The sequence below is a fragment of the Megascapheus bottae genome, chromosome 10 (genome assembly GCF_031878675.1).
Source record: "Megascapheus bottae isolate mThoBot1 chromosome 10, mThoBot2.hap1, whole genome shotgun sequence".
Classification (NCBI taxonomy): domain Eukaryota; kingdom Metazoa; phylum Chordata; class Mammalia; order Rodentia; family Geomyidae; genus Megascapheus; species Megascapheus bottae.
The window spans coordinates 66,274,639-66,300,330 of record NC_143518.1 but is presented as its reverse complement, the minus strand read 5'-3'; the positions used below and the strand labels follow the sequence as shown (position 1 = coordinate 66,300,330).

At 42.9% G+C, this 25,692-nt stretch overlaps 1 protein-coding gene and 1 non-coding gene across 2 annotated transcripts in view; one reads left to right on the top strand and one right to left on the bottom strand.

Moving 5' to 3' along the window:
* The window catches only part of Enah (ENAH actin regulator), a 112,322-nt gene that overhangs the window by 43,652 nt on the left and 42,978 nt on the right, over positions 1-25,692 (top strand). Inside the window, exons 2-3 of the mRNA XM_090341584.1 lie at positions 11,591-11,756; positions 17,982-18,159. Of these exons, the coding sequence (XP_090197710.1) occupies positions 11,591-11,756; positions 17,982-18,159 (344 nt within the window). The remainder of the gene's footprint in view (positions 1-11,590; positions 11,757-17,981; positions 18,160-25,692) is intronic.
* LOC150058652 (U6 spliceosomal RNA) lies at positions 3,354-3,460 on the bottom strand. The gene has a single exon (XR_016536930.1). It is a non-coding gene; the product is annotated as a U6 spliceosomal RNA (small nuclear RNA).

Below are 25,692 nucleotides of genomic sequence, written 5' to 3'. Positions count from 1 at the left end.
ATCTGAATGAGAGACCTGCACACTTGACCCAGTACCTCCCTCACATGCACAGACACACACAAAATAAAAATAAATTCACCAATCTTACAACACTGCAAGTTTGTTGCAACACTACAAGTTTGTTCCTTGTCATTCTGTTTCAGAATAATTGTCCTATGTATGTATTCTGTCTGCATACTTTGAAACCCTGTAAATAATGTCTAATTTTTTACACTCTCAAAATCTACTTATATTTAACATATATGTGCTGTTTTTAGCCCTCCCTCCCTTCCTTCCTTTCTTTTTCTTTCTCTTTTCCTCTTTCTCTTTCTCTTTTCCTTCTCTTGCTGTCTTCTCTCTTCCCTGCTCCTCTCTCCTCCCCTCCTCTCTCCTACCTCCCTCCTTTATTCTTCTGTCCCCTCCCCTCCCCTTTTCTTCTCTTGCTGACCTCACTTTCTTCCCCTCCCTCCCCTTCCTATTTGCCTCTTTCCTTGTGTAGGTTCTGCTTGAACTCAGGGCCTGGGAGCTGGCCTCAAGGTTTTGTGCTTAAGGCTAACACTACTACTTAAGCAATACCCCTTCATTCTTGCTTGGGGTGGGGTGTGGGGTGAATTGGAGATAAGTATCTCCTGGACTTTCCTGTCCAAGCTGGCTTTGAACTGCAGTCCTCAGATCTCTTGTGGATTATTTGAGCTCTATCTAGCACTATTTCCTTATAAGTCTCTTTTATCTGAAAATCTTTTGATTACTGCCTTCTACTCTGTTTCATACTTGAAAAACTATATGTTCCCTGGATGTAGAATTCTAGATTGGCAAGTTTGTGTTTCAGAACTTCAAAGAGACTATTTTACTGTCTTCTTGTCTTTCCTGTTTCTGAAGAAAAATCTATGATAGTTTGAATCATTGTTCTTCTGCATCTGTAATGCTTCATTTTCTTCTGGCTGTTTCTTGTGTTTCTCTAGATTTCTCTTTGGTGATACTATGCATACCTATGGTTATTTCTATATTTTTTATGCTTGCCATTTTTAGGCAAGAGTGCACCAGACTTGTTGATATTGTTCAGATTTTTAACTTCTTATAAATAGTCTCATTCCCCAATCCATCCTTCTGTTTGCCTGCCTGTCTGCCTGTCTTCTTCGTTTTTTATTTTATTTTATTTTATTTTTGGTTGTGGGACTTGAACTCTAGGCCTGGGCGCTGTCCCTGAGCTCTTCAGCTCAAGACCCTACCTCTCGAATGGTTAATTGGAGATAAGAGTCTCATGGTCTTTAGTTCCTGGGCTGCTTTGAACCTTGATCCAAAATCTCAGCCTCCTGAATAGCTAAGATTACAGACATGAGCCACAACACCCAGCTTCTTTTCTTATTTCTGTGAAGGATCCCTCCCCCAAATTTTGAGGCTTGAAGTATGGGCGTGGCAATGTTCCCCAGCCTTTGTGCTCAAGGTTAGCGTACCATACTTTGAGCCACAGTGCCACTTCCTGCTTTTTGTGATTTGATTGGAGATACAGTCTCACAGACTTTCTTGCTTAAGCCAGTTTTGAACTATGCTTCTCAGATCTCAGCCTTCTAAGTATCTAGGATTACAGATGCGAGCCACTGTGCCTGGTATGATTTTTTTTTTAATTGAGAACATGTACTAATTCTTCTGTTATCCATTTTGCTTACCCCACCCAGAAAATTTCTTTTCCTTTCTTTTTTCTTTTTTTTTGGCCAGTCCTGTGCCTTGAACTCAGGGCCTGAGCACTGTCCTTGTGCTCAAGGCTGGAGCTCTACCACTTGAGTCACAGCACTACTCCTGGCTTTTTTCTGTGTATGTGATACTGAGGAATGGAACACAGGAATTCATGTATGCTAGATAAGCACTCTACCACTAGGCCAAACTCCTGGACCCACCCAGAGAATTTCTATTTGTAATAAAGAAAAATATTTTTTCAGTAGTAGATTTTTTTTTATTTCATATTTTAAAGATTGCCTAAAAGCCAAGTGTCATGCCATATCCCTCGCTACTCTGGAGGCTGGGAGCTGAGAAATGCATTTTGAAGCCAGCCCAGGCAGGAGAGTCCAGGAGACTTTATCTCCAATGAACCAGCAAAAAGCCAGAAGGAGAACTTTAGGCTGTACTGGTACAGTGCTAGCCTTGAGCAAAATAAACAAACAAACAAACAAATGATAAAGAAATACGGGATGCCTGGCACGGTGGCTCATGCCTGTAATCCTAGCTCTGCCACTTTATTTCTGGCTCTCCTGTGGAACTTGTTTTGCTGGGGCTTTTGCTGTTGGGTGAGTTATCAACCTGGGAACCAGTAACCTTGAACACCGAGAGCAGGGGAGAGGGAACTCTTGACTTACCTCTGTCTTCACTTCTCAATCCACCCTAACCTGGCCTTACCTGGCACCTTAAGCTACAGTTAGCCGCACTTTGTGAGCCTTGCTTGGGAGTACTTTGGAGTGTTTGCTATAGAACTTAATGGAAATAATGTTAGGCAAATTAACTACAGGAAACAGGTAGAATGATGTATCTATTTCCCCAAGAAAGATTCCTTACTGGAATCCTTAACGGAGGTTTATTGGAACAAGGAACGGTGTAGGCCAGGGAAGTGCTTCCCTGTGGTTTCCTCTGGCCAGTTCCAGGTCTGTGCACTTCCTATGAGTTGTTCCGTTAGCTAGAGGAGGTTTGTGGGTGCATCAGGAACTGGTCTTTGAAAATTGCCAGATTAATTAAAAAAAAAAAAAAGATTAACCACTAAGAGCTCCATGTGCTTGAGTGTGTGCTGTTTTATGAGACATGAAATTGGAGGTTACCTTGTTTTCTAAGATTTTTAGAGGTACTGGGAACAGACTAGTGGGAGTGGAGGGGTGGCATCTTACTCATGGGCACACAGTAAATGGCAGGAAACCGTGACCAGGGTCTTATTCAGGGCAGTTGTCCTCAGCCCCAGGGCTCTCACCAGTGCAGTCAAGTTGCTGAAATCTCCATTGAAGTGGTCACCAGGGAGAGTCTGCCTCTGAGAGCTTGGGCTCCTTGCATGCCAGCAGTTGGAGGTGTGAGCCTTGAGTCTTTCTTGCCTTACTCCATTGAACAGACAACAGACAAAGCTGTGAACCCAAATAGCAGGTGGTCTTCAGGGGTGGGGCGCTAGCCTTGAGCTGAAGAGCCCAGGGGCAGCGCACCCAGGCTCAGCATTTAAGCCCTACAACTGACCAAAAAAAAACAAAAAACAAAACCCAAAAGATACTTAAGTAGTTGATTGTTTGAAAGTTTACCAAGTTATAAATTGTTCTTTAGCCTGTTTATGAAAGACTGAATTTTTTTAAAGAATTTATTAATGTTGATTTTTACATCATATTTTAAATGACAAGATTAACAAACAAAAAAATATGGAACGCTTCACGAATTTGCGTGTCATCCTTGTGCAGGGGCCATGCAAATCTTCTCTGTATCATTCCAATTTTAGTATATGTGCTGCCGAAGCGAGCATGGAAGACTGAACTTTTTATAAAAATCTTTATCTGGGGCTGGAAATGTGCCTAGCATGGGTTTGAGTCCTCAGTACCACAATCATAGAAAAAGCTAGAAGTTGTGCTGTGGCTCAGGTGGCAGAGTGCTAGCCTTGAGGAAGCTAAAGGCCAGTGCTCAGGCCCCAAGTTCAAGCCCTGGGACTGCCCTCCCTTCCTTCCACCCAAAAAAGTCTTCTCTGAACCAATTTAAAAGTAATTAACTGGCACAGTGTTATAATTTAAGATACTGGGCATCTGTGGTATTTAGAAAACAGTGACTAAGCCAGAATATACTTAAGTAGTCAGCTGACCTTTCATGTTCATATGATGATTTGGGATTCAGATCTATCTGTATCTAATTGAAGGGAAACCGGACAGCAAAGTACCCAGTAATATAAAAGTAAAAGTACTGCCAACCTTATTAAAAACTCAACCATCTAATACAGCTTTTTAAAATATTATGCTTAAGGGGCCCGGAGTTTGGCCTAGTGGTAGAGTACTTGCCTAGCATGCACGAAGACCCAGGTTCAACTCCTCAGTACCACATACATAGCAAAAAGCCGGAAATGGTGCTGAGGCTCAAGTGGTAGAGCTCTAGCCTTGAGAAAGTCCAAGGACAGTGCTCAGGCCCTGAGCTCAAGCCCAGGACTGGCAAAAATAAAATAAAATAAAAAATATATATATTGTGCTTAAAATAATCACTTTATGCCTTACCAAGTGTTAGACTCATCAGTGTTTTGGTGAGCCAAATGCATCCTGAAAGCATATGAACCATTTGGGAGCTCTTCACATGGAAAACACTGTGCTTTCTGTAGAAGACTCAACTCAGACACTATGCAGAGGACATACAATTTTTCCTTTTTTTTTTTTGCTAGACCTGGGGCTTGAACTCCGGCCTGAGCACTGCCCTTGAGCTTTTTCAAGGCTACCACTCTACCACTTGAGCCACCGTATCACTTCCAGTCTTTTCTGTGTATGTGGTACTGAGGAATCGAACCCAGGGCTTCATGCATGCACTAGGCCACAGTCCTGGCCCCTAGAATAGATTTGATTTCTTTCTTTTCCTTTCCTCTTTCTTTCTTGCTTTCTCTTTCTCTTTCCTCTTTTTCTCTTTCTCTTTCTCTTTCTCTCTTTCTTTGCAAGTCCCAGGGATTCAACTCAGGGCTTGAGCACTGTTCTTGGGTTTTCTCAAGGCTAGAGCTCTACTACTTGAGCCTCAGTACCACTTCTGGCTCTCCTTCCTTCCTTCCTTCCTTCCTTCCTTCCTTCCTTCCTTCCTTCCTTCCTTCCTTTCTTTCCTTTCTTTCCTTCCTTCCCTTCCCTTCCCCCTTCCCTTCCCCCCTCCCTTCCCCCTTCCCTTCCCTACCCTACCCTACCCTTCCCTTCCCTACCCTACCCTACCCTTCCCTTCCCTTCCCTTGTGGGTCATGGGGCTTGAACTTGGCTTGGCCACTGTCCCTGAGCTCTTCAGCTCAAGGCTACCACCCTACCCCTGAGCCAAGCCCCACTTCTTCTTTTCTAGAGGTTCATTGGAGAGAAGAGTCTCAGGTCCTTTTGTGCCAATGCTGGCTTTGAGCCTTGATCTTCAGATCTCAGCCTCCTGAGTAGCTAGGATGACAGGCGTGAGCCACCACACCCTACTTCCAGCTTTTTCTATATATGTGGTACCAAGAAATTGAACCCAGTCTTTGTGCATGCTAGGCAAGTACTCTACCACTAGACGCATTCTCTGTCTATCGTATGACTTTTTAAAAAGTCATTATATTTATATATTCTGTGTATTGTGTGTCTGTGTGTACTTTAATACCTGAAATGTTCCTGCATATTTTGTCTTTGTAATTCTTTGAAGATGATTGAGAAGGAAACATCTTATTTGAAGAAACATTTCTTTGAACATTAATCTTTATGAGTTAACTTTTTATTGCCGTTTTTTAAAATTGTGATATTATAGAAATTTTTGTTACAAGGCAACACAATATTTTCAGTAGTGCAAGTTTTTAAATTCCTTTTTATTTTTTTTTCTTTCCCTAGTACTAGGCTTGAATTCAAGGTGTTCAAGTCAAGCTAGGAAAGGTTTTTCTTTTTTTGTTGTTGATCGTGGGACTTGAACTCTGGTCCACAGCACCACTTCTGGTTTTCTGGTGGTTAATTGGAGATAAGAGTTGACTCAAAGCCTGGGTTGGCTTTGAACCTTGATCCTCAGATCTCAGCCTCCAGAGTAGCTAGGATTACAGGTGTAAGCCACCGTGCCTGGCTACCTTGCTTCTTTCCTTCCTTCCTTCCTTCCTTCCTTCCTTCCTTCCTTCCTTCCTTCCTTCCTTCTTTCTTTCTTTCTTTCTTTTTTTTCTTTCTTTCTTCATTCATTTTTAATTTTTTTACTTTTTGTGGGTCGTGGGACTTGAACTCTGGGCCCAGGTGTTGTCCCTGAGCTCTTCAGTTCAAGGCTACTGCCCTACCAATGAGCCAAGCCCCACTTCCCATTTTCTAGAGGTTAATTAGAGATAAGAGTCTCAGGTCCTTTTGTGTTCGGGCTGGCTTTGAACCTTGATCTTCAGATCTCAGCCTCCTGAGTAGCTAGGATTACAGGTGTGAGCCACTGCACCTGGCTGGCTAGCTTCTTAATTAAAAAAAAAAAATCCTTATTTTAACCTTTAAGCTAACTATGTATCCTAAAGTATAATGTTGGAATAAGAAAAAAATGCATGAGAGGAAATTTTGTGGAACTGCTGTCATTGATACGCATCATTTACTTATCTAAGTAAATGATTATTATATTGTTTTTATATTACTCTGTCTCCAGGTGTGCTAATTGAGAGTGTTGGGTTTTTTTGTTGACGGAGTCACATTTATTAAATTTTGTAGACTGCACTTCCGGAAAGGATTGCTTCCTTTAAGATCATTTTTTACAAATTATGTGACCGTAACATTTTTTCATAGTTTTGAGATGTTTTACATGGCCCACTAGTTTTGCTGAAATGTTTTCAAAAATATGCTGTTTTGCTTTAGAGATATTCTTAGTTCTTCTACTAGATTACATTTGTATTTTGCATTGTAGATAAGTATTGTGAGGTAGCTATAGTAGGGACATTTTGGCATTTCTCCTTTTAAAAAAATCTCTGCGAAACTATTCTTTTAGGGAAATTTGCCTTTCTGTGTATTTGTAGTGCTGCCACATCGCAGATGGTTTGCTTGTCTTACGGAAAGTAAGTTTGTTTGTGTCTGCTGTGTGTCAGTAGACATCACAGTGTTTTCCTTTCTCAGTGAATTGTGGCAGCACCCTAATTATCAGCAGGCAAAATTCTCCCTTGCCCACTCCCACTCCTTTCTTTTTAAAATTATTTTAACGACTCAGCAAAAGAGAATAGTTACTCTAATTTTCTTAAATTTATGGCAGGTAGAACTCTTCATATACTCTATTTATGATAGCACTTATTGTTATCCTTTATATGATATATATATAGCTTCAAGTTTATTTTGTTATTTTTTTTTGTTTCAACAGAAACTCACTTCTGGAGGGTGAAAGTCTCTGTTGAATAGCAAGATTGAACTCCTCTTACCCTTTCCCTGACCTTGCAGGTGTCCTCTGAGCCCCTCTCCTGACCTTGCAAGTGTCCTCTGAGCCCCTCTTCTGAGCCCTTCTCCTGACCTTGCGGGTGTCCTCTGAGCCCCTCTCCTGACCTTGCAGGTGTCCTCTTGAGCCCTTCTCCTGACCTTGCAGGAGTCTTCTGAGCCCTTCTCCTGACCTTGCAGGTGTCCTCTTGAGCCCTTCTCCTGACCTTGCAGGAGTCTTCTGAGCCCTTCTCCTGACCTTGCGGGTGTCCTCTTGAGCCCTTCTCCTGACCTTGCAGGTGTCCTCTGAGCCCCTCTCCTGACCTTGCAGGAGTCTTCTGAGCCCTTCTTCTGACCTTGCAAGTGTCCTCTGAGCCCCTCTTCTGAGCCCTTCTCCTGACCTTGCGGGTGTCCTCTGAGCCCCTCTCCTGACCTTGCAGGTGTCCTCTTGAGCCCTTCTCCTGACCTTGCAGGTGTCCTCTGAGCCCCTCTCCTGACCTTGCAGGAGTCTTCTGAGCCCTTCTTCTGACCTTGCGGGTGTCCTCTTGAGCCCCTCTCCTGACCTTGCGGGTGTCCTCTGAGCCCTTCTCCTGACCTTGCGGGTGTCCTCTTGAGCCCCTCTCCTGACCTTGCAGGTGTCCTCTGAGCCCCTCTCCTGACCTTGCAGGAGTCTTCTGAGCCCTTCTCCTGACCTTGCAGGTGTACTCTGAGCCCCTCTCCTGACCTTGCAGGTGTCCTCTTGAGCCCTTCTCCTGACCTTGCAGGAGTCTTCTGAGCCCTTCTCCTGACCTTGTGGGTGTCCTCTTGAGCCCCTCTCCTGACCTTGCGGGTGTCCTCTGAGCCCTTCTCCTGACCTTGAGTTTGTCCTCTGAGCCCCTCTCCTGACCTTGCAGGTGTCCTCTTGAGCCCCTCTCCTGACCTTGCAGGAGTCTTCTGAGCCCTTCTCCTGACCTTGCGGGTGTCCTCTTGAGCCCCTCTCCTGACCTTGCGGGTGTACTCTGAGCCCTTCTCCTGACCTTGCGGGTGTCCTCTGAGCCCCTCTCCTGACCTTGCAGGTGTCCTTTTGAGCCCTTCTCCTGACCTTGCAGGAGTCTTCTGAGCCCTTCTCCTGACCTTGCGGGTGTCCTCTTGAGCCCCTCTCCTGACCTTGCAGGTGTCCTCTTGAGCCCTTCTCCTGACCTTGCAGGAGTCTTCTGAGCCCCTCTCCTGACCTTGCAGGAGTCCTCTGAACCCCTCTCCTGACCTTGCAGGTGTCCTCTGAGCCCCTCTCCTGACGTTGCAGTTGTCCTCTTGAGCCCTTCTCCTGACCTTGCAGGTGTCCTCTGAACCCCTCTTCTGACCTTGCAGGTGTCCCTTTTGAGCCCTTCTCCTGACCTTGCAGGAGTCTTCTGAGCCCTTCTGACCTTGCGGATGTCCTCTGAGCCCTTCTCCTGACCTTGCGGGTGTCCTGAGCCCTCTCCTGATCTTGCAGGTGTCCTCTGAGCCCCTCTCCTGACCTTGCAGTTGTCCTCTTGAGCCCTTCTCCTGACCTTGCAGGTGTCCTCTGAGCCCCTCTCCTGACCTTGCAGTTGTCCTCTTGAGCCCCTCTCCTGACCTTGCAGGAGTCTTCTGAGCCCTTCTGACCTTGAGTTTGTCCTCTGAACCCCTCTCCTGACCTTGCAGGTGTCCTCTTGAGCCCCTCTCCTGACCTTGCAGGAGTCTTCTGAGCCCTTCTTCTGACCTTGAGTTTGTCCTCTGAACCCCTCTCCTGACCTTGCAGGTGTCCTCTTGAGCCTCTCTCTTGACCTTGCGGGTGTCCAAGGAGCTAAGGAGCTAACTTCTTGACACTCGTGACCCTGTGGTGTGTCCTATTTCTTATATGCCTTAACATGAAAAAGTCAGGCATATTGATAGAAGATGGTAATGTATTCAATATTTTAGAAATTAAGGATCCCATTTTTATGTTATGTTTCAAGTCTCTCAAAGTTAAGATGCAAACCTAAGAGAAAAGCAGCCAGTAGGTTGGGACCCTAGCGGTGGATCTTACTTTACTGGTGAGTAGTTTAAATGGCTCCTAAGTATGTTACTCCTGTTTATTTACCAGTTAGATTGTGGCTTTGATTAGAAATTTCCTTGATCCAGTTTAGCCAGTTATTTCCCTCTACTTCAGAGAGCAAGAGAAAGTTATGGGTAGATGAGAACCCAATTCCTTGTATATTCTAAAAGCCAGTGTTTATGCTCCTGCAGTTAAGTTAAAAAGATTTATTTCTCCCCAGTCCTGGGTCTTGAACTTGGCCTGAGCACTGTCCTTGAGCTTTCTCAAGTCTAGAGCCCTGCCACTTGAGCCACAGCACTACTTCTGGCTTTTCTGTATATGCGATATGGAGGAATCGAACCCAGGGCTTTGTGCATGCTAGGCAGGCACTCTGCCACTAGACCAAATTCCCAGCTGCAGTTATCTTTTAAACTGCAGCTCTTGGTGCTGTAGCTTCTTAGAAAATTTCTTTATCAGAAATTAGTAACTATCCCCCCCCCCCCCCGCCTTTTTTTAACCTTTCTTGATTTATTGGCTTTGTCTTTTGGGGCATATCCTTATTACAATAGTAAGTGATCTGACACTTGAGGCATGTGTCTAGCCATGTAGGTTTACTGCTTAAATTTTTTCCAATGTTAGGTAAATTTGTTTCTTTAATTGTAAACTGTATGAAGTACTCTTAACTTTTCTAGTGTGACCTTTTTACAGAGTTACATAAAAGTTATCACTTAGCAGGTATTTCTGGTGTGAGTGATGAAGAGATTTTAACTTCTGTGTTGACTAGTACCTTTTAATTGATCATTTGAAAATAATTCAGGCTTTGTTCATATTGTCTTGTTTCTTTCCAGAAACGTTTTAGCAAAAACTGTCATGCCAGTGCCATTGGGATTGCTACGTCAATACTGTTATGTTCATTTTTATTAACTTTTCCTAATAGAAATGAAGAACAATTACAACCTCATTGCTCAATGGCCTCTTTAAGTTGTCCTTGCTCTGTCAGGTCTGAGTGAGACCTAACAATCACCCTCTTCTGCAGAGCGGTTCTTGTTGTCTGCTAAGGGTGTAATAGTACGCACAAGTGTGAGAGAAGAGGGAGAGTGCGACTTTGCGTTTCTGCTTGGGAAGAGCCACGTAAGGTATTATTTGAACATTTTGAGACAGAACTCTGTGTCTAGATTGAGCAGGACTTTACTTACACTCGTAGTTGCATAAACTATTTAGCATCTCACCCAACTTTTCTGGGTGAAGATTGGTTAATAGCCAACAGAGTTAATGCGTGCGTGTGTGTGTGTGTGTATACACACACACTATATTTTAATGACATGGAATAAGGTAAAAATTTGAGTCAAGTTCTTCATTCAGGGGGATTATAGAACACTGGAAAAATGGACTTATTTCCTTTTTTTTTTTCTATTTTTGTTAGTCATGGGGTTTGAACTCTGGGCCTGGGCGTTATCCCTAAGCTCTTCAGCTGAAGGCTACCACTCTACCCCTTTAGCCACAGCGACACTTCTGGTTTTCTGGTTTTAATTGGAGATGAGAATCTCACGTTTTTAGTGTCTAGGTTGGCTTTGAACTGGGGGCTGGCTTTGAACTGTGATCATCAGATCTCAGCCTCCTGAGTAGCTAGGATTACACATGTAAGCCAATGAGCCCAGCCAAAGCTATTTCTTTTTATGGATTAGACATCTCTCTAATCTCCTCCCCTCCCCTTCCCCATCAGTGAAACTAAGATTCTGTCACAGAATTGCATTTTTCTTCTTTATTCAGGTTAGAATTTGAAGTCTAGTAGAATCCTTATATCTATTTTACTTTTGTACTCTTAAATGAATGCTGAAGCAAAGTTGGGTGTGGTGGCTCATGCCTGTAATTCTACCTACTCAGGAGACTGAGATCAGAGGATCAGGGTTCAAAGCCAGCCCAGGCAAAAACGTCATTAAAGTCCTTGAGACTCTTATCCTAAATTTACCATCAGAAAGCCGAAAGTGGCACTGTGGCTCAAGGTGTTGGTGATAGTGTTGAGCCGAAGAGCTCAGGAACAACACTCAGCCCCAGAGTTCAAGCCCCACTATCTACAAAAACAACAGCAAAAAAGAATGTTGAGAGTAATATAGTGAAATCAAGGTTTAGTCACAGTGGCATCTATTAATTATTAATGGTAATTCCCATGTCTCTAGGAATGGAAATTTGTCAATAAAGGGTAATCAGTCACCAGTATAAAAAGTGTCTGTATAACCAAGTGATGATTAATTTATACTTGTGGTTGTATTCCATTTAATGACCAAATTAGGTACATTAAAAGAAAAAAAATTCTGTGTTTGTCTACAGGTGACTCTGGATTCTCATCTCCTCTTGGGCCCTTTCCACCCTGTGTGGCTTTTCCTTTCCATCAAGACTATTCAAGGGCGGGAAGCTCCTTCTGTGATAGCACTGCTTGTAGATTGACTGCTGGATGATAAACTCTGGCTTACGTGGCTGCGTGGTATTGCTAGCACATTGTAAACACTTCAGATTTGATGGTTTTTGTTTTTGTTTTTTTTTTTTCCAGTGAACAGAGTATCTGTCAGGCAAGAGCTGCTGTGATGGTTTACGATGATGCCAATAAGAAGTGGGTGCCAGCGGGTGGCTCGACTGGGTTCAGCAGAGTCCACATATATCACCACACCGGCAACAACACGTTCAGAGTGGTGGGCAGGAAGATCCAGGACCATCAGGTGGGCTCGATGGCTTCATGGCTGGAAGGGGGGGGTCTGCGAAGGGAAGCAGTGCTTCAAGAATCTGATCCGAGTAATCTCCCTGGGAAGAGTGAACCTAAGCTTGTTACTTACAAGTTTGCCTCCCCACCCATTCTACCTCCTAGAAGTACAGGTGACAATTAATTATGAATCTCCTACATCATCTTCCCTTTCAGTTAGCCTTCTGAAATGTAAAATTCAAGGGAAATATTACCAGGTTTTGTTTTTGGTGTTCAGTTAAGCTAAAGAAAGGCATATCCCTAGGCTTCTAGGACATGTGAAGGGTGGGTAATAAATAGGCAAACAGATGCTGCCTTAACCACATTTTAGGATGGAGATTATGGGCTGGTAATGTGAACTATAAACTAGTGAAAAATGGGGCTAGGAAACAGGAGGTATCTTTGCAGACATTTGGGAATTCCAGTAGTACCGTACCCCATTGAAGAGGACTAAGAGAAATCCTCTCAGGAAAAGGAGGCAAAAATAGTTTCTGTCTCAGTTGGTTGAATAGCTTTCCCAAGAAACAGAAACTCCAGCCTCTTAACCAACATTAGGTAAGAAATTAACACTAGTTGCAGACCAGTGAATCTTGGGACACCTGGTAAAAACAAACGCAATGTGCCTCTGGAGAGAAATAGAGAGCTTTGAGTCAGTCTGCTGAAAATACCAGCTTGACTGAGTACAAACTCTCAGCCTGGCTCTCGCCTTCTCTGTCTCCTTCTCTTACTTTTGCCCTATTCATTTCCTGCTGGGTTGCACTTGCTCTCTCTCTTCCCCTCGACCTCTGCTTGCTGTACTCTGTACCCTGGCCTATAAGGTAGGATTATGCTGTGGACTTACGTTTTCATTGGTCTCCATCAGAGTACACCAATGGGAAGTTAGGCAAAAGAGTTACCCCACACATTGTTATTGCAGAGAGCAAAGTAAGTGCTGAGTGATAGAGATGGTTGAGCATTCTATAATCCTAGCTGCGTGGAAGGCTGAGATCTGAGCACTGATGTTTGAAACTAGCCCGGTTACACAGACCCACCAGACCCATCTCCAGTTACCAGCAGAAAGCCAAGCCTGGAGGTGCATCTCCATTGACGGAGCACCACTGTGAAAAGCTCGCAAGGGCGTAAAGCTAGGGCAGCAACCTCGAGGCAACTCAGATGTGTTCTTAGAGCTTGCCTCAGGACAGGTTTTACCTGGACATTCTGGGGGACAGTGGTGAATAGCAAGCTTAACCCAGGAAGAAAATAAAGTAGAGAAACTGGCAGGAATAAAAAAAAGTTTCTTGTACCTGAATCTTATCAAAAACTTACAGGAGAGTATAAGCTAGGCCCCAGTGCTGCTGCGGGCCTGTCATCTTAGCTCGTCAGGAGGCTCAGATCTGAGGATCATGGTTCCTCGAAGCCAGCCAGTCCTAGCAAGTCTGTGAGACTCATCTCTAAGAACTATTCAGAAAGAAAAGAGAAGTGATGCTATGATGGCTCAAGTGGTAGAGCGCAAAGAGGCTCAATCCCCAGGACCAGCCAAAAATAGACTAGTATAAAAAGACTGTAGATTACAGTACAAAGTTGGTTGTAGAGAATCGTGTTTTGCATGGATAACATAATCCTGATATCTGAAACAGAAGAACAGTTTGAGAGAGAATTATAACTCAGCTTTGATTGTGGACTTACAGAAGTCCTTGATAGCATTTATAAACCACATGCAGCAATATGTACTAAAATAAGAAAAGACCCCTTTTAATCAAATAGAATTAATGTCACTTTCATCTCAGGAACATTTAACATTAGATAACTGGTAATATGACTAGCAGAAATCATAACAAATTCAGGAAAATGATAAAATTCTAATTATTCGTCATTCACAGCACATCAGGCAAAAAATGAATTTTTTTAACCATACAAAGGTGGATAATACAAACCTAAAGCAAATACTTTACTGAATGAGTATCAAATTTTCACTAATCTAGTAAAAGTTGAGGATTTCTGCTTTAATCAGTTTTGTTTAGTGTTGCTGACGTATAAAAATATAGAAGCCCAGGGATTGAAAAGGAAAAAAAAACAGCTATTCTTAATAACCAGTGATATAATTTTTTCCACATCAAAAAATATCCAAGTATCTTTAGATAAAGTACCAAAACTAAGGAAATTGTTCAGAAAGATTGTTAGAAATCAGGGCCAGGAGTTTAGCCTAGTGCTAGTTTGTCTAGCATGCACGAAGGCCCAGGTTCATTTCTTGGTATCACAAACAGAAAAAAGCTGGAAGTGGTGCTGTGGCTCAAGTGATAGAGCTCTGGCCTTGAGAAAAGTCCAAGGACAGTGCTCAAGCCCCACAACTGCTCCCCCCCAAAAAAAAAAGATTGTTAGAAATCAATATTTAAAAGCCAATAACATTAACACATAACTAGCATATTTTTAGGAATTAGCACTTGTATTAGTTCAGCTAATATATGCTAATTTTGTTTTATAACAGGGGCTTTAATGAAACGTTGAGCACACAAGAATCACTAGTTTGTTGACAACCTGGGAAAAACCATGACTGACTTCATAGACAGGGCAGATAGTGAGGAAGGGTGTGGGTCTTGTTCTGTTGCAGTCACAGTACCTGTGTGTTACACCACCTCCAGACCTCGGGCATTTGCTGTTACCACCCATGGGCCTACACTTTGGCACCACACTTTAGTGGGTTTCCAGTATTAAAAACATACACTTGCTCCTTAAAGTTTGGAGTGCTGGTCCTAGGCCGTTGCTGACTTTTTCTGCTCAAGCTTAGTGCCCTACCATTTGAGCCATTTATGGCTTTTTTTGGTTCATGGGACACAAGAGTCTTTCTGGCCTGGGCTGGCTTTGAAATGTGATCCTTAGGTGCATTAGCCTTCTAAGTAGTCAGGGTTCCAGGCAGAGGCCGCCAACATCTTGCTTCTCCTTACCTTTAAAGGTTGATTGTAGTGGTTATTCTGTTCTTAAAGGTTAGGTGACTGAAATAACTGATTTTTTTTTTCCCCCTTTGGTGGGTTGTGGGGCTTAAACTCTGGACCTGGACGCTGTCCCTGAGCTCTTCAGCTCTAGGTTACCACCATACCCCGTAAGCCACAATGCCACTTCTGGTTTTCTAGTGGTTAATTGGAGATAAGAGTCTCATGGACTTTAGTGCCCAGGCTGGCTTTGAACCTTGATCCTCAGATCTCAGCCTCCTTAGTTGCTAGGATTACAGGTGTGAGCCACCATGCCTAGCATTTCTCATTCCTTGAGTTCCACTTTTAGGTCATTTGCCTGCCAAGCAGGTATATAAATTTGTCTCAAAATGGAGTGGGTAATTTTCTAATGGTAAGTATGTAGCTTTGGGTCTCTAGTAGCCAAAGTTTTGTGGCCTCACCTCAATATTTATGTAAAGAAAAAAACTAGTAAGTGATCATTATGTTTTTCCTGGGAGGGTGAGGTACCTTTCCCCTTTTTCAAGTGGATCTGCAAACTGCTGAGGGCGGGAGTTCAGCACAGACTTCTCTTTACTGTTTGAAGACTATTGGGTAGTTTCTTTTCAGTTTAGCCTAATCAAAACCTGACAAGAATATGAAGAGGAAAGGAAATAACTAGAGAACTTAGTACCAAAGCAGTGTCAGTCCATCATCTGAAGGGAGAAAAAGATCCAGAAGCCTCCAATCGCAGGTGTTATGAAAGATGAGAGCAGAAGGATCACAGAAAAGTTAGAGACCCTATCTTTAAAATAGGCAGGGGAAACAGGGCTGGATGTGTGGCCCAAGGGGTTGGGTAGAGAAGCCCTTCTAAAAGAAGTGTTTTTTAAAAAAGGTACTCAGGCATGGTGGCTCGGACCTGTCATCCTAGCTACTCTGGAGGCTGAGATGTGAGGAACAAAGTTCAAAGCCAGCCTGGCACTAAAGGACTTGAGATTCTTATTTCCAATTAACCTCTAGAAAACAGGAAGTGGGGCTTGGCTCAAGGGTAGGGTGGTAGCCTTGAGCTGAAGAGCTGAGGGACAGTGCCCAGACCAAGTTCAAGCCCCGTGACCCACCAAAAAAAAAATAAATAAAGGTACTGGGTGTGGGCGTTTGACTTAGTGATAGAGTGCTTGCCTAACACGCATGAAGACCCAGGTTTGTTTCCTTGGTACCACATAAATGGAAAAGCCGGAAGTGGTGCTGTGGCTCAAGTGGTAGAGCGCCAGCCTTGAGGAAAAAGCCCAAAGACAGTGCTCAGGCCCTGAGTTCAAGCTTCAGGACTGGCCAAACAAAAACAACAACAAAATAAATAAGGGTACTAATTTTTATTTGGAGATAGACTTAAAATTGATGTTGTATTCTCTTAAGGTAGAACAACAACAGAGAAAATATGACTGGTAAGCTAGCGGAGGACATAATAAACCAGAAAAAGAAAAACAGATGTGAACAGTTCGGTCAACAGAAAGCAAGCAGATGATACATTGAGGTCCAAATTGATATGTAATTCACATTAACTGCTATGTGATTGACAATTAAAAGCAGAAACTGAAAAGTTGGATGAATGATTAAACCATCTTTCATATGGAAATATAAGACTAGAGGAAATGTTCAAAGAGCCAAGTGCTGGAGGCTCCTGCCTGCACTTCTAGCCACTCTAGCTAGCTACTCTACTCAATTCTAGCCACTCTAATCTAGCTCTGATCTGAGGATTGTGGTGTGATGCCAGCATAAGTAGTAAGGTCATGAAACTCCTTTATCTCCAGTTAACCACCAAAAGAGCTGTGGTTGAAGTAGTAAAAAACTAACCTTGAACAAGAGCCCTCAGGGACAGCACCCAGACCCGAGTGCAAGCTTCAGTATGGCCAGAAAAAATGAACATATGAATAAATTAAAAAAAGGATTGACTAGAGGCCGGGAGTTTGGCCTAGTGGTTAAAGTGCATGCATGAAGACCCGGATTCGATTCCTCGGTACCACACACATAGAAAAAAGCCGGAAGTGGTGCTGAGGCTCAAGTGGTAGAGCTCTAGCCTTGAGAAAGTCCAAGGACAGTGCTCAGGCCCTGAGCTCAAGCCCAGGACTGGTAAAAAAAAAATAAAATAAAAAAATAAAAAAAAAAAAGGATTGACTAGAAAAATGCTAAATGAGAAAGAGCTGCTATACAAAATAGTTTTAAGGCCAAAATACGTTATTGAAAAGACATGGGATGTGTATAAATGACTGATGGTTACTGAAGTATGTGGTTGTTACATAAAGAGAATGTGGAAGACCACACCTGTCATGGAGTCCCGCACCCAGAGGGGCCTTCAGAGCCCTAGGCCCAGCCTGGCCTCACAGCCAGACTGTCTCAACAGAGTGACAGCAGACATAATTCATGAGCCATGATGAGGATTTTAAAACAAAAACTAGATTTAATCTCAGGGCCTCTTACTTGCTTGTTTGGCATTCTACCACTTGAGCCACATCTCCAGCCAAGCCAGGCTTTTTGCTGGTTAGAATAGATATAAAGTCATGTGGACTAGATCTTTTATTTCTCAGCCTCCTGAACAGAGAAGATTATGGATGTGAGCCAGTGGTGCTTGCCCATGATTGGAGGTTTGAGCCACCCACCCTGCTGACTGTGACAGGCAGACACACCACCACACTCGACTTGGTTGGCATTTCTGTGCATACCTTCCAGATACACTTGTCACAGATGTATTTCATCATCGAGTATGTGCTTCATCAACCCATTGCAGAGGATTAGAAGCATGCCATGTGTTTTTGTTGGCTCCTACAGAATTAATTTGGAAATAAGATAGAGAACCCTATAAGATTAGAAATTAAATATTTCAACGAAAAACCTATGGGTCAAAGAAGAATCACAGTGAAATTAGAAAAGATTGTTTAGCTGAACACTGGTATCAATTCCAATGGAATGCAGTTCTCATCCCAGGACAGTAAAGAATAGCCAGTTGTCACTGGCTCAAGAGGCGGAGATCTGAAGGCTCTAGTTTCATAGCCAGACAAGGCAGAAAGGAGCTGGAGAAGTGGCTCACAGCCCCGCACCACCTGAGAAAAAGACACAGGAATCATGATGGTCAAGGAAAACAGTGAGAGCAGAGGTGAATGCAACAGAGAACGGTGAGGGCCAGTTCCAGAGCTCCCGAGTGGGACTGCTTGAAGAAAGGTTTGCAGAGGGATGCTGTGGATTTGCTTTACACCAGTACTTTAGAAAACCTTAAGAGAAACTCCTTGTTGCTGTTACCTTTTATTTAGGTGGTGATAAACTGTGCCATCCCTAAAGGGTTGAAGTACAATCAAGCAACACAGACCTTCCACCAGTGGCGAGATGCTAGACAGGTGTATGGTCTGAACTTCGGCAGCAAAGAGGATGCCAACGTCTTTGCCAGTGCCATGATGCATGCCTTAGAAGTGTTGAATTCACAGGAAGCAGGTACCGTGTCTGTGCTGAAACTGAACTGAAATTCTCTGTGTATGTTAATGCAGATCTTTTCTCTCTGTTTTTAAATCACATGTGTATTGGGTATAATTTGCAAACTTTGTTGATATTACAAAAATGTGAACGTTTGTTTGTTGGTATTAAATAATCTAGTTAGTTTTCAACCTTCTCATTTGAAGTTGATTAGTTTGCTCTGTTCTGTTCTTAACTATTGTTGCTGGGATCTGAAGCCCAGAAGAGCCAGAGTGACGAGAAATTACATTTATTATTATGTTCCCTTTAATTTTTGTAAACATTTCTGTGTTGTCCAGGCTTGCCTGGAACTCTTGGACTTGGGTGGCGTCTCTCCCTCCTCCACGTCTCACCCTCCCTAGTAGCTGGGGTCATGAGCACCAGGCCCTGTGCCTGGCTGTTACTTTACTTGATTTTCTGAAAATTCTTTGAGCCCAGAAACTTTCCCCTGGGATACTGTCCTCCTAGGTCTCACACTGGAGGGGCTGAGGGTTGCCCTCATGTGGTTAGAAGCCTGAATTGCCTCTTTTTTTCTTTTCTTTTCCTTTTTCTTTTCCTTTTCCTTTTCTTTTCTTTTTTCTTTCCCAGTCCTGGGGCTTGGACTCAGGACCTGGGCACTGTCTTTGGACACTTTTTGCTCAAGGCTAGCACTCTGCCACTGAGTCACAGTGCCACTTTTGGCTTTTTCTGTGTATGTGATTCTGGGGAGTTGAACCGAGGGCTTCATGCATGCTAGGTGAGCATGCTACCACTAGGTCACACAGCCAGCCCCATGAACTGCCTCTAGGGCTTAAAGTTGTATGTGTACCAAGGTTGTTAATTTTTTATTGTTTCAGCAATAGACACAGAAATGCACCAATGTGTAGTATTGGTTTGAAGAGGTTTAATAGTCAGAAAAGGTTAAATATAAAAGCAATGAAAATATTGCTCTTGTTCATACTGTATATTTATTACTAATTTTAAGGATATAAGTGTGCTATTAGGTGAAATTTTGTCAAAGGTACAGGATTTCAAAAATCTATATATTTATATTGATATTTTGGCTTATTCCAAAGAGGATTGAAGCATCTAGCTTGTGTATGTCTTTAAAATATGAATTTTAGAGCAAGAAGGCTCTGTGGGGCCTTGAAGAAGCTCTTACGTTGTTTTACCTATATATGTTTTATATTAGATTTTCTTTCGAAGTTAGAATCCATAAGTAACTTGTTCTCCTGTTTTGTCTGTTTTTTAATTGTAAAAGTGATGTACAGAAGGGTTGCATTTACCTAAATTAGGTATTGAGTCAGTTCTCTGGAACACTTCCAATTTGTCCCTGGCCCCTTCTCCCCAAGGTTGTGTAGTTCATTTCCGGCATAGTATCTAGTGAATGTCATTGCTGAACTGGTTCACTCTTTTTCCCTTAGAGGAAGTAAATTACGGAAATTTATTCTAGTTTGTCTCTCAGTACAAAAAACAGCATAGGGAAGTTTGTTCTCATGTAGATCATCTTAAAATCACTATACTTGTTTTGCAGATTATTTTTTATCAGCCTTTTATCTGTGATAAAATTGTAAAAGCAGTTTCATCAATCACAGTTTACCAGAGGAAAGAAATTAGAATCACAGTTCTTAGTATCTTACAACAGTTACATATCTTGGATGTGTGATGACATTTATCTTCCTTGTTTGGAAAAAACTACGATTATTGTTATTTCTGAGCCCTTAGAAGAGTAACTAGTGAAATTTAAAACTAAATGCTATTTATTATAGTTCAAATTATTGTTTATCATGTTTTTTCCAAACCAAATAAAAAGATTGCTTTTAAAACCAAATGCTAGGCTGGGACCATGGCCTAGTCGTAGAGCGCTTGCTCATCATGTACAAAGACCCAGGTTTGATTCCTCGGTACCACATATATAGAAAAAATAAGTTGGAAATGGTGCTGTGCTTCAAGTGGGAGCTTTATCCTTGAGAAAGCCCAAGGACAGTGCCCAGGCCCTGAGTACTAGCCCCAGCACTGGCAAAAAGAAAAATAAACGTTAGTAATGTTTTCTTATCTGGTCTTGATCTTTTGAAATCGTTTTAACGTAGATTCTATAATAGAGTAATAAGCATTAAAAAAGAACGTTCAACACAACAAAGTTTGCAAGAATGAATTGCTCCCTTTTTTTTCACTTGCTAAGGAATCATTTTTGGTGTGAGGGAGAAAATACTATTTTCCTAAGGTGATTTTGATGCTTTCTGGTCCTCCTCTGTCACAGTCCCCAAGTGGTGAGAGGCCCAGGGCCATTCTGGCCGTCCCTGCTTCTGGACCACATCACTAGAAAAGAAGCTTCTGGTTCTGTAACCAGTTCATCAGAGAAGGCTGAACATTTAAGTGGTCAGTGCAGATAGTCTGGTTTATTTGGGAAATGATTTCATATTTATGTGTTTATTAATTAATTTATTTTTGTCCTTTGTGGGGCTTGAACTCTAAGCCCTTCAGCTCAAGGCTGCCCCTATCCTTTGAGCCACGGTGCCACTTCTAGTTTTCTAGGGGTTAAATGGAGATAAGCGTCTCGTGGACTTTCTTGCCTGGGCTGGTTTTGAACCGTGAGCGTCAGACCTCAGCCTCCTGAGCAGCTAGGATGACAACCATGAGCCACCAGTGCCTGGCTGACAGTTTCTTGTTCTGACTTTGGTGGATGTTGATTGGCCTGACAATTGAAGCGTGGGAGGATGTGGCTGCCCAGGCCTGCATCCCTGCCATTTAGGGAGGCTAAGCTCTGAGGACCCCGTGTGGAATCCCACCTGGGACAGAAAGTCCCTGAGGAGAGACTCATCTCCATACTCAGAAAAAGCTGACGTGGCACTGTGGCTCACGAGATAGCATGTTTGCCATGAGCAAAAGAAAGCTCAGAGATGGTGCCCAGGCCCTGAGTTCAACCCCCACAGCTGAGCAAACTAAAGGGAGGTGTGTCCTGAGGAAGGGCTGTCCAGTTCAGTCACATTGGAATGGGTAGCTGCCCATCCTGCTGCAAGGATGTAGGCTTCCTCTCACCCACCTCAGCAAGCACACCTGGCAACACGGCCTCTTTCAGCATGTCCATATGTCCTCTCGGGTCTGTTTGCTTTGGATTCACAGCCAATTCCCTGCTGAAATCATCTGCTGTCTTTCTGCTATAGCCAACTGAAAAAGCCTAACTTGTGTATCTTCTATAAACAAAGAGTAGCTCAACGAAACTGGCCAGGAGCAAAAATAACATAAAACTTACTCCTAAAGGGAGAACAGCTGACTCAATTTTGCCTAGTTGTTGATGTTTTATAAACGGTTCGTTGAATGAGGGGCTGTATCCTTGTTCCGATTGCTTGTAGGACTGGTGCTCGTCCACTACCAATTTAGCCTTTTGTGGTTATTTTGGAGATGAGGGTCTCTCGTAAATTTTGATCCTCTAAATCTCAGCCTCCTGCATAGCTAGGAGTATAGGCATGAGCTGCTGCCGCCGCTTATTATACAGAGGTTTCACTGTGTCATACATAGTGACACTGAACTAAAAATATCCCCCTGGACCCTCTGTTGTTTCCCCTTGTTTTATTCTTACCACTTCGTAAAACTTCCAAAATGGGCAAGTAACAGGTGAGGCGGGGAAGAGATTGGAGAGGATGCGTATTTCATGTTCATATATGAGATAGAATTATAAAACCTGTTGCAGTTGTTACAGAGGGAAGAGAAAGTGATACAGGGAGTGAGTTTGACCACAGTGCATTACATACATATATTAAAATGGCCCTGTGAAACCCTCTTTGTACAACTAATATATACTAATTATTTTCATTGTCATAAAGGTGATATAAAGCGAGGTTACAGTTACATGAACCATATAAAAAGTGCATTTTTTTTCACTCTTTCCCCCACTCTCTCCCAGTTTTCCCCATTTTCAACATTGTGTCCAGTGAGTACCACTGCTGCATTTGTTCTACCTTTTTTTGTCCCTCCATTTCTATGCCCTCCCTTACTCTCTCAGGTAAACAAGACAAAAAGGAAGGAAAACAAAGAAAAAAAAAATCTTGCCCATCACTGTTGGCTCACACCTATAATCCTAGCTACTCAAGAGGCTGAGATCTGAAGATCGAGGTTCAGAGCCAACCCAGGCAAGAAAGTCCACAAGACATTAACCACTAGAAAACCTGAAGTGGCAAGATGGCTCAAAGTAGTTGAGCGATAACCTTGAGCTTAAGGGCTCAGCGACAGCACCCAGGCCCAGAATTTGAGCCCCAAAAAGAAGGGAGGGAGGGAAGAAAGGGAGGGAGGGATGGGATCTTGTTTCCATTTCCTGGAATTCATTTCCATAAATATTATCTTATATGATCAGATGCACATAGGTATTACACCTTTGTATTCCTTCCCTAAAAATATCCTCCTTTGGTCTTACTGTGTATGAATTCCTAGAGACATGATCAACTTACCATGTCCTGGTGTACTTTTTTTTTTAACCATTCAGTGTCTTTACTTGTAGGTTTATAGGCGTATGCCAGCTAGTACAAATGAGGGGAACTATGCAACCTATGTTTCTCTGCTCTGGCTTATTTCACTTACCTTCTTCCAAGTCTGTTTCTTTACAGTGGTCCACCTCATCCCAGTTAGAATGGCCATTATCAAGAAAACTAACAATCACCAGATGCAGGTAGGGATGTGGCAAACTCTATTACACTATCGGTTGGAGTATAAACTTGTTCAACCACTTCTGAGGTTTCTCAGAAGAGTGAATGTAAAGTTTCCCTATGACCCAGCAGTTCCACTTTTGGGAACTTAATCCAGTACACTACAAACCAGGCCACACTAAAGCCACCCACACAACCACATTTGTTGCAGCATTATTTACCATAGTCAAGAAATGGAATCAAGCTAGATTCCCCTCAGTAGATGAAATGGATCAAGAAAATCTAATGTATGCACAATGGGATTCTAATCATCAGAACGAATGATATTGTACCATTTATAAGGAAATGGAAAGATTTGGGAAAAAAATTGAGTCAGTATTTCTTATTACGTGTATTATATGTTAGTCAATAAGTGTTCTTAGTGATTTTCAGACTTTAAAATGATGGGCATTGTTCACACAAAGTCTTTTACTTAAGCTCAGTATGTAAATGGCCAGGGTGGTGGGGCAGAGCTCCTGTGATGGATATGGGATCGGAGGCGTTACATAACGCACCATGTTTCCTTCCAGAGCAGACTTTCAACAGTCCTTGTTCAGAAGTTAACCTTCCTCTTCAGGCTGGGCCAGCCAACTGTGTGATGGAGGAGACTGGAGGCAGCTTCTTGAGTCTTAGGACTACGGGCATGCCCCCCTAGAGGAGGCTTCTGATTCGAGGCGTTTTCTTTGCGCGCTGTTTCTAAGTTTTTTTTGCTGAAGGCTGGCGTTCTCCCACTTGAACCACACCTCCACCTCTGGTTTTCTGGTGGTTAATTGGAGAGTCTCATGGACTCTCCTGCCTCGGCTGTCCTTGAATTGAGATCCCTAGATACACCCCTCTGAGTAGCTACCAGACCCACCAATATCTAGCTCAGTTAGTTAAAATTAATAACAACAACAAAACCCAATTTTCTTTGTGACTACTCATTTTGATATTAGCAAGATCTTGTACCTGTGTATTTATTTAATATTTTTGTTACTTTATTTTTTAAAAGTAGGTGGCCAGAAGGGTCTACTTTGCTTTTTAGCATGGTGTGCAATTATTTAGCATACTGAGGTACTAACTATAGTTAGTTATGTTTGAATTTTTTTTTTTTTTTTTTTTTTTTTTTTTTTTTTTGCCAGTCCTGGGCTTGAGCTCAGGGCCTGAGCACTGTCCTTGGACTTTCTCAAGGCTAGAGCTCTACCACTTGAGCCTCAGCACCACTTCCAGCTTTTTCTATGTATGTGATACCGAGGAATCGAACCCGGGTCTTCATGCATGCTAGGCAAGCACTTTAACCACTAGGCCAAACTCCCGGCTCATGTTTGAAATTTTTAAAAAGAAATCTTATGCCTTTTCTTTTTTTGTCAGTCCTGGGGCTTGAACTCAGGGCCTTGAGCACTGTTCCTGGGCTGAGCCACAACACCCCTTCAGGCTTTTCTGTGTATGTGGTACTGAAGAATCAAACCCAGGTCTTCGTGCATGCTAGGCGAGCACTCTACCACTAGGCCAAATTCCCTGCCTTTTTTTTTTTTTTTTTTTAAGTAAATTCGTGCTATTCCTTTTATATTAAATTGTTGTTCCCTTCTGCAGTGGAAATTGACTATTTTAAACATGTATAATATCTGCATTGGTATTTTTATTCCTGTATTAATCATTTATAATTTTTTCAATTAATAGCTATGAATTATATAAACTATAATATAAACGTATGATTGGTTGGAGTATATTTGCATAATTTAATTTTGCATAAGTTTTACATCTTTTTGTTTTCTTCTTTTTTATTTTGTTGGTCATGGGGCTTGAAATCCGCCTGGGTGCTGTCCCTGAGCTCTTCAGCTCAAGGCTACCGGCCTACTCTTAAGCCAAGCCCCACTTCCCATTTTCTAGAAGTCAGAGATAAGAGTCTCAGGTCCTTTTGTGTCCGGGCTGGCTTTGAACCTTGGTCCTCAGATCTCAGCCTCCTGAGTAGCTAGGTTTACAGGTGTGAGCCACTGTGCCAGCTTTTTTTTCCCCCCTAAAGGATGTTCTGCTGGGATTTGAATGTAGGGCTTTGTGTTTGCTGGCCAATAATCCAAGCTGAGCTCTCCTTCCCTCCCTGTTTTCCTTCCCTCTCTTCCTCCCCTTCTCCTGCTCTTCTCTCTCCCTTACCCACCCTCTCCCCTTCTTCCTTTCCTCACATCAGTATTGAGATTTAAACTCAGGGCTGGACAGGCATTTTACCACTTGAGCTCAGTTTCCAATCTCTTTTGCATTGATGATGTTTGAGATAGTGTCTCTCTTCTGGCTGACTTTGGTCTGGGCCAGAATCTTCCTATTTATGATGTCTACAGAGCAGGGTTGACAGTGGTGTGGCACACAGTCCTGTCCCCTTTTTATTCATTGAAGTAAGAGTGTTGAGAACATTGACCCCTAGCTGTGCTTGAGCCCCAGTGCTCTCTGAGGGGGGCTGTACACTGTATCAAGAGATCACAGTGCTAGGCTAGGCATGGTGGCTCACGCCTGTCGTCCTTGCTACTCAGGAGGCTGAGATCTGAGGACCAAGGTTCAAAGCCAGCCCAGGCACTAAAATGCCCATGAGACTCTTTAACTAAGTAAGTAAATAAATAAATAAAAAGAGAAAGGTCATAGTGCCAGTCAGGAAGCCCTCGACTGTTCTGTCAGAGTCCTGTGGAAAGTAGCGAGGGTCCCAGGAGACTACCTGACACCTACTGAAGGCAACACCCTGCTGGCCTGCTATTGGGCTCTTCCTCTTGGAGGTTCTGTGGTCAACCCGCATTACCTCCCCCAGCCCTCTTAGGTAGCACCCACATAATTACAGGACTTATGAAAATGTAAAACTATTTCTTCTACTCAGTAATAGATATTTTTCCATTTC